Source organism: Pinus tabuliformis, chromosome 1_2 (assembly GCF_031772625.1).
Source record: "Pinus tabuliformis cultivar Carrire ecotype Pingquan chromosome 1_2, CPIR1, whole genome shotgun sequence".
In the NCBI taxonomy this organism is placed as follows: Eukaryota; Viridiplantae; Streptophyta; class Pinopsida; order Pinales; family Pinaceae; genus Pinus; species Pinus tabuliformis.
Genome location: NC_142298.1, coordinates 954,557,747 through 954,567,221, shown reverse-complemented (window position 1 = coordinate 954,567,221; position 9,475 = coordinate 954,557,747). Strand labels below are relative to the sequence as shown.

Sequence of the window (9,475 nt, the reverse complement as noted above, 5' to 3'; positions counted from 1 at the left end):
GTCAAATTTTTCACGAAGAAAAATAGTGCAAAATCAGTGATTTAAGGGTATTTTCTGAATGGAGTGCTTGCTAACCTTCTTGTTTATTCTATTATTCATATGCATCATTCCCTCCTCCATCGTAGAACTTTGGCTCCCTCAGATCCACTGAGATTCGTTCACAAAAAGAAAAATTGTGATTTTACAAAAGTTAATTCACTTTTTAAAAGGAACTTCACTAAAAAATTAATGGGAGTTTAAAAGGAGTGTGTGTTTTATGAAAGACTAACTAGTCATTATGTATGTTTTTTAAAGTGACATTTAAAAATAGAGGTGTGTTTTGTAATGGAGTGATAAGGTGGGCTTTTTAATTTGTAATTTTTTTTTGGAGTGAGAAGTGGTAGATAATTTTTGGAGATATAAGGAGTGAGATAAGAAAGAGGATTAGTTCATAAGGTGTATTGATTTTGTGTTTTGGAGAAACAAAGTAATTTTGAAGAGAGGTAAAGGAAATATTAAAGTTAACTTTGATGCTAGAGCTTGGCATTATCATTGTTTTAGAGTTAGTTTTTGAAGACAATTTGACACTAGAGTTCTTAGTCTATGATTGAGACGCCTCACTTAAGACATTGTCATGATGATGTATATTGAAAGTTAATACACACATATTTTTTTTGTGGTGATCGTGTCCTAGATCCGGCCAAAATTGAAGAAGGGGATCATAGGTACACTATGTGTCGTGAATGTGCTTGCATGATTTGAGTCGAATTTGTAAAACACTCTCTTTATTATGCTTAAACAAAACAATTACATGCACATAAGAAAGTCATCATTCAAGCTCCTAAAATCAATTAAGTTCATAAGCACAAAGTGTGACATCATCGACTTGATAAAAGTAATATTCTACAACAACATTTCACAACAACTAATTCATGCCATCAAGTTAAGGACGCTACAAAATCAAGCATTTCAAGCCAAGACGACATCAAAATCATCAACACTTTTTGTATCACTTGCAAATAAACATGTTTTAACTGAATTGTATGGGTGCATTCTCAGTTGTAACCGACACCCTAATTTGAATTGTTAAGGTGAATACATTAAGTCAAGTAAGTCTTCAACTGAGTCATCAATATTGAACTTGTCATTTGTATCTTGGGTGCATTTTCGACAGTGTTTGACACCCTTTCCTTTTTTTACAAATCATCACATTTAGTGAGTACATTCAAGAAATCACAAGTGTCAGTAATCAATCAAGAAAGTTCAAGTGAGCATCAAAGCTAGCAAGTGTGAAAGCAAGCGAGCGTGCAATAATCAACCAAGCACAAAACGAGCAAGTTCTACAAATCCAACAAGTATTTAAAGCAAGCGAACGTGAGTTCCAACAAGTTCACATGGTGAAAAGCATTCAGTTATTAAAGATTCTTAACAATTTGATCCTCTCAATTGCTGAAGACATGGTGCAAATTAGCAAAACAACTCTTGCTGACATTCAAGTGCATATTCAACATGCACAAGAAACAATTGAGTTCCTTCAACTAGAGTTGCAACTGTAGAGAAATGAGTTGCAAGAGAAGCGTGTTTCTTCCAAGTCTTTGACCAATCTAGAGATAATTGATCATTCAACTTCCTTCATCCAACCAGCTTCAAGTGTTGAAGTTGTTCCAGTTCAACTTTCTTCCAAACCCATCATCAAGCCATGGGAAGAAATTCAAAGTAATCAAAATCAACAAGGATTAGGATATGACAAAGATGAAAACAACTTGCATATCCCCGATTATTCTAAACCAATCAAGTTCATCAGTGCAGTATTTCTTAATCAAATACAATCAACAAGCCATGAGAAAGTTATAGACAAATCGACATGTATGCATACTGAAGTGGCAGTCAAACCAAAATGCCTTCATTGTCAAATAACCGGTCATCTGAAAAATCAATGTTTTGATCTCCATCCTTGTCACCATTGTGGCAAGTCAAATCATTCATCAACAAAATGCAGCAACAACAACAATCAAGTATATTGAAGATCAATTATTCATGGATTGATCCCTGGGAATGGTAATCCACAGTCAAAAGATTGTACAAGTTTTAAAATCGAATTCACTCACACATCTTGTAGCTAATAGTCAAATGAAGATGGTACTCTCATGCAGTTGAATGGGGGAGTATACCAGTGAAACACTCCTACACCTGAAGGGGACGAGTTTAGATATCAAATGCAGATGATTGTCTCTCCTTTCAGTTGACAAAGGGGGCAAAATGCCAATGAAATTGAAAAGTGGTTGTCAAACTGAAAATCTCGACAACATCAACAAAGCAGCCAGTGGGCATTTTCATCAGCGAGTGAGCATCAACAAATTCGCCAGTGGGCATCTTCATCAGCCAGCGGGCGATCATCATCAGCAAATACGCCAGTGGGCATTCATCACATTTTGTCAGTGAACATAGGATGCTAATTTCAGACAAAGGACAGTTGGATCCTTTTGCATCTTAGCACATGATGGAGTTGTCAAGCGACATTCAGAGATGAATCATACATGCAACTAATTCATGTTCTCTTCAGATTTGAGTTTTTTCAGCATCCAGCTTTGGCAGTTTTTTCAGGCAGTATTTTTTTGAGGATCAACTTGAGAACTTAGAAGATGGTTCCTTGTTCGTTTTGGATTTATCATTGAGAGGGGGAATGTTAGCCTCACTCTCTTAAAAATCGATAATAAATCCAATTATTAAATTAAATAAATAAAATCATGAGAATTCCTCAAACTAAGGATTCTAGTTTGGATGAGAGATTCTCTCCAACTAGCTCTCCTAAATTAGTGTGTAAGTTGAGAAATTGTCTCAACCAGGTGATTCTAAGATAGATGCACTATCTTAAGACCACTTACTCATGTATTTAAATGTATTGTTAACTTTTTTGAATAAGAGAGAATTACATGAGCATGAGAGACCACATGATGGCTCTTTGCCTTTTCCGCTAGTTTTGTTTTTGTGAGTTAATTTGTTGTGAATATGGTTTTATGGCTGTGTGATTATTCAACACAACTCTAGTCACCATTGTTGCAAATATTCCTTACCATTGTTATTGTCAAAATTGCTACAAGTTTGGCTTGTTGAAACACCATAAATATAGTCTAGAACTCCATAAATATAGTTTCTACAACTCCATAAATACGGTTGTTGAAACTCTCAAGGATTCGAGCTACTGCAACTCGGTACTACAACACCTCCAAAGTGCTAATAGGAATGAGGTCAATCCAAGAACAAATGATCCTCAAAGACAAAATTTAATACAAAAAGGGCATCAAAAAGGAGGATTTTGAGTCCTTAAAAAAATCATGATTTGAAGCTAAAAATCCTATAAGCTTGGTTCAACAGTAACTCATCTAAAATTGAAGGCAAAAGGACTTTTTCATCAAGGTTATTAATGGATTAAAGAACTAGAGAAGTGACACACAATTCAAGAGGGAATTCTGTGGATCCACTGCGCTGGAGCTGTGAGCCCGTTTGAATCTCCTGCGCCTCTACCCTCGCCCCCAGGCTCTGCGTGGTCGGGCCTCTGCTTCGCATCCCTGATCTCGTCGTATAGCGCGGACCCCACCTTCGGGGACCCGGCCGCTTGACGGTTTGTCCCTCCTGTCGTTCTCAGCGGGCCTGCAATGGCAGGATCCGCTTCCCCTCCTCCAGCTTCAGAGAACCCAAAGGATATCTTTGCCTCTCTTTTGTCAGAGCCATCAGATGCCAGACCTCGCCCTTCTTTATCAAAGTTCATCAAAAAGTTGGATGAGATCCCTGAGGTGATCCTCCCTCCATCCCTTCCAAGGAAATCGGCAATAGCTTTAGCAGAAAGAGGTCTTGTAGGACAGTTCACTGGACTCTGGCCATCCCCAAGAACTGTCCAAAAATGGGTGGAGCACAACTGGAGCACAATGATCCAGGGGAAGATCGCCATCAGATTCTGCGGGCAAGGATACTACACCTTCCTGTTCAAGTCGAAAGAAGATAAGCACCTCATCTTCCGCAATGGACCTTACTTCATGGACACAAGAGGTCTCTATCTGAACAGATGGACCCCGGACTTCGATCCGGAAATGGACATTCCAAATGCCGTCCCTGTTTGGGTGCGCCTCCCTCACTTGCCCCTGCATTTCTGGGGGGATGAATCGGTCAAAGCGATCGACAATGCAGTTGGAAAATACATAGACATATCGGAACCAAGGGAGAACATGCATGCATGTGCAAGGATCTGCGTTGAAGTTGATCTCGGGAAAGGACTGCCAGAAGCCATTAAGTTAAAGGTGGACCAATGGATGCACATCCAGCAGCTGGATTACGAACAGTTACCCTTCAAATGCAAGGTATGTCACGAGTATGGTCATTTTGCCAATAGATGTAGCAAGTTAAAAGTAAATGAAGTAGAACATAATGAGGAAAATGCTGAGGGATCATGGGAACAAGTAAAAAGGAAAAAGTCCTCCTCTAACCCGGGCACTAGCTCCACAGCCCCTCTGGCAACAAGCCTACCCCCCCCTCCTCCCCCTCCTTCTTCTGCCTTCCCCTCCTCCTCCAACCCCTTCGAATCCTTAACAGCTGAAGTCCCGTCCTCCCCTCCTCAATCCCCTCGCCCAACATCTCCTTGTTCAAACCCTCCTCCCTCCCCCCCTCCCACCATCGAAAGAATCCTCACTAGAAACAAAGCAAAAGAAGCCAACCAGCCATCCGATCCTCCGAGAAAAGTTGGTCGGAAAACGAATAAAGAACTAAGGGATGAAATAGCAGCTAAGGAAATGGCAACCGGTACTCAGCAACCCATGGATTCATACCTAGGCAAGTTAAAAGGGAGTGGTGAAAAGGCCAAGGAGAAGTCCGGACCCCATCCCACAACTGGTAAATAATGAACTTGGTCTCTTGGAACTGTAGGGGGATGGGCTCTTCCTTAAAGTTGAAAGCAATCAAGGATCTTAAAAATCAGGAACAGCCAGACATTCTTCTAATCCAGGAGACCAAAACCACCGAGCAGGACTTTCTACTTCAAACCCAAAGATTCAAAAATTACACAGGCATATCAAAAGGCTCAGATGGGGCTTCAGGAGGTATAGGAACATTATGGAACAAAAATAAATGGGAAATCACCAACTCACAGCTATGCAGCTGGTGGACCAGAACAGATTTAAAGAATAAAAGCACGCAGGAAGTTTATTACATTTATAATATATATGCACCTAATCATTACAGAGACAAAGCCAGCTGTTGGAACTCCATAGAAGCGGATCTCTCCACCATCCACAGCAGCTGGATAATTCTTGGGGGAGATATGAATCTAATTAGGCAGGTGGAAGAAAAATATGGAGGGAACTACCATGTAGATCCATCGAGAGACAAGTTAGAATCCATCATTCAGCTCTTCAATCTGATAGACACCCCTCTGTCGAATGGCAAATACACATGGACCAATAAGAGAACATGATCACACAATATAAAAGAGAGGCTGGACAGGTTCCTAATCCAGGAAGGTGTAGCAGGTAATTTCCAAGCAATCAGGAGCCATATCATCCACGGCACAGCTTCGGACCATAAGGCCGTGGTCCTCACCTTGGACAAAGGAATAAATTTAGGCCCCCTTCCTTTCAAATATAATAAATTCTGGGACTCCCATGAAGATTTCCGCACTCTTGTACGAAATCAGTGGACAAATGAAGTTTTAGGTTCGCCCCATTTTGTATGGGAAACAAAGCTGAAACAACTTCGGACAGTTATAAAGCAGTGGGGGAGGGACAAGGAAACCTCTGAAAGGAAAAAGAAAGTTGACCTGTTAGCAGAGATGGAGAGTTGGCACAAAGAAAAAGAACAAACTCAATACACAGCAGAGGACTTAGAGAAGGAAAAAAATCTGTACAAGGAGCTATATCAGCAAAACCACGTGGAGGAAGAGGAGCAAAGAATGAAATCCCGCTGCTTATGGTTGAAAGCTGGGGATAAAAACACTTCTTTCTTCCACAATAATGTCAAGACCAGAAGAACCAGCAATCAAATAGACAAAATCGAAGTGGAAGGGAGAGAGTTGAAGGAACAAGAAGAAATAAAAAATGCAGCCTTTAATCACTTCAAGGCTCTTCTTTTGGCAGATCCCCAACAAAATGACAGCGATGCATTTCTCAGTGTAATAGAGAGCAAAATAACAGAGGATCACAATAGCAAGCTGGAGCAAGATCCTACAGTTGAAGAAATCAGAGAGGCTACCTTCAGCATGCAGCAAGACAAGGCACCGGGGCCGGATGGATTTACAGTCGCATTCTATAGGCAGCATTGGGAAACTATAAAGAAGGACTTTGTGAGAATGGTAAAAAACGTCTTTAGAAACCACAAGTTGGGGGATAACACAAAGTCTTCACACATAGCTTTGATTCCCAACGAAGCAAACCCCAAATCTTTTGATAGATTCCATCCCATTTCGCTCTGCAATGTCTCATATAAGATCATAACAAAAATAATTGCCAACAGGCTAAAGAAATTCCTTCCTCTTTTAATTTCTGAGAACCAGGGCGGCTTTGTCCCAAAAAGGCAGATCATAGACAATGTTATTTTAATTCAGGAAGCCATCCACAGCAGCCACAATAGAGGAGAGCGCGGAATGATCATCAAGCTGGACATGGCCAACGCATTTGACCGAGTGGATCACTCCTTCTTAAGAGCAGTTCTAAAAAAATTCGGTTTCTCCTCCAACTTTGTTAGCATCATCAGCGGGTGTATTTCCAACCCTTGGACCGCCCCGCTGATCAATGGTCGCCCCAGCAAGTACTTTAGAAGTTCTAGGGGGCTAAGGCAAGGCTGCCCCGTCTCCCCTTTCCTTTACATTCTCATGGCGGAGACTCTGAGTGTTCATTTAGAAAATCTCCGCAACAAAAAAGAGATCACGGGCATATGCATTGAAAGAGGAATAAAGGAGATCAATAATTCGCTATTCGCGGATGATACTTTATTAATTGGGGGAGCTTCTAGTTTGATGGCTAGGAGGCTCAAAAGAGTTTTGGATGCATTCCTCCAAGTCTCCGGGGACAAATTGAACAACAGGAAATGTAAAATTTACACTTGGAATGTCCCCTACCAGATACAACAAAGAATATCCCAGATTCTGGACATTCCACTACAAAAAAATTGGAGCTCATTTTCTTACTTGGGTTTGCCTCTGGCAAAGGAACACATCAAAGCAGAGGTCTGGACAAAACATATTGAAAAGATGAGAGGCCTCCTCCAGAGCTGGGGCGCCTCTTGGCTAAACCTAGCTGGCAGAACCATCCCCATAAAGGTTGTCCTTTCAGGCCTCCCAATTTACCGATATGCGGTAATCATGGCGCCTGCTAGCACTCACAAACATATGGAACTCATAATGAGAAGTTTTCTCTGGCAGGGAGGAAAACAGGACACAAAGAAGTTCAGCCTCGTCAACTGGGACCAAGTCACTCTTCCTTATGAAAAAGGAGGTCTCTCCATAAAAATACCAAGTCTTTCCAACCAGGCTCTGGGGCTCAAACTGATCTGGAAGATCCTTTCAGGAAATGGCTCGTGGTGGGTGGAGACAATAAAAAGAAAATATCTCAGAGGCCCAAACTCCAACATCCTCAATGAACCAATAGTAGACAGACCTTGCACTCTGATGTGGCGTCTCATTAAGAAAGTTCTGCCCCACTTCAGAGAAAATGCCTCCAAATTCCCAGGCAATGGAAAGAACATCAAGATATGGTCCGATAGAATAATGAGCTCCAACCCAAGAAACCTTCTACAAGAGCTCAGGCCTCTGCAAGATTGGATGGAGGAACGAAAGATAACCACCCTGTACGATATATCTTCTTGGAACCAAAATAGATGGCTCGATTGGAAAGATCTGCATCTCCCTCTGGACCTCAAAGAATTATGGCTCAACCTGAAGCTCTCACTCTCTGGATCCGCCCCAACCAACAAGGAGAATGATGACAGATACATCTGGGACACATGTGGAGGGTCCTTCACAGTAAAAGAAGGATATAAATCTCTTCAAAATATAACTCCTACAGAAAATTGGAACCTTCACACAGCGGCCTGGAAGTCAGAATGCCTTCCAAAGGTAAAACACTTTAAATGGACCCTTTTAAAAGGGAAAATCCTCACAGCTGAGAACTTGAGAAAGAGAGGAATTCAAGGCCCCTTGATTTGTTGTTTCTGCCGAGCAGAGGAGGAGTCCATTCAGCACTCCTTCCTTCTCTGCCCCTTCGCTCAGAATTGTTGGAAACAGTTAACAAGCCCCTTGGAAGTTCGAGGAATCCATGATCAGATTCACAATCTACAGAAAAACTGGAAGAAAGACTTCCCTCTTTCTAGAAAAGGCAAGAATAATCTAATCAGAGTGTGGAAATGCATCCCTGCCACCCTATGCTGGAACCTCTGGCTAGCTAGGAACAATCACGTCTTTAACAACAAACAGCCTAAACTAGACAATGTCATAGCAAAGATATTTGCTAACATCTCTGAAGCTGTCAGCGCAAACTTCATAGCCCTCCCAGATCAGACGAGCTGGGCCCAAGAAGAAAGAGACTGGTACAATAAATTCAACATTAGCCACTCTCAGAGTCCTCCCCCCCAGAGCAAAGAACATCAGAAGCAATCCAACTGGAAACTCAGGGGAACTAAAGAAGAGATAAGCCAATGGATTCTCACTCAAAATCGCCCCCTTCTCTTCTTTGATGGCGCTTAAAAGAACAATCCCAGAAAAGCAGGAGCAGGAGGCATAATTAAAGACCATAACGGGAATTCCATCTGCAGCTATGAATGGGGACTCGGGACTGCCTCTAATAATGCAGCTGAAGCCTACAACCTACTTTTAGGCACCACAATTCTATCCAGACTGGGTTTAAGGAACGCCATTATTCTTGGGGACTCGGCCATCATCATCTCGGCCATGATCACAGGTAAAGAGTTCATCAAAGCAGGCCTCAACAACATTAGGACGAGGATTACAAACAATCTCAGAAATATGGGGGAAGTAACCTTTACGCACGTGCTAAGAGAAAATAATGCAGAGGCGGACTCCTTAGCAAGCAAGGCAGTCAACAGGCAGCAAGGACAGGTTCGTGAGAATGAAAGAATCTATGAAAGGGCGATCCCATAAGAGATCAAATTGTCAGACAGCTCATTAGAACAGCTCCTTCAGAATTTGTCAAAACATCAATCACCTCATCGGTCTCTCATTCCTCGATCCTCCCTTCTCCTTCACTCCGCCGTCTTTCCCCTCTTCCTTCGATTCCAGAGCAATGCATCCCCAATCTTCTCGTGATCTCCCCTCTGACTTTCCAGGTAAACATCCTATCCGCCCCTTCGGAGAATGCATTTCGAATCTGAAGCAGGATCCGCTCCCAGCTCCTGCAGTTAGAAATATCCCGCCCTCTCATCATGAAGTGTCTCCCTCTCCCCTTTATATCCCCTCCCCCTTTCCCGATCTCTTCAGAATCTCACTGCCTCTTCAGAA

General features: G+C 42.0%; 1 protein-coding gene across 1 annotated transcript; it reads left to right on the top strand.

The window, feature by feature from the left end:
* Positions 1-4,900: 4,900 nt before the first annotated feature.
* On the top strand, positions 4,901-9,118 carry LOC149209129 (uncharacterized). The gene is made up of 4 exons (XM_089398522.1): positions 4,901-5,069; positions 5,637-8,077; positions 8,435-8,547; positions 8,773-9,118. Exons 1-4 carry the CDS (start codon positions 4,901-4,903, stop codon positions 9,116-9,118), a joined length of 3,069 nt encoding a protein of 1,022 aa, XP_089254648.1.
* Positions 9,119-9,475: the final 357 nt, after the last annotated feature.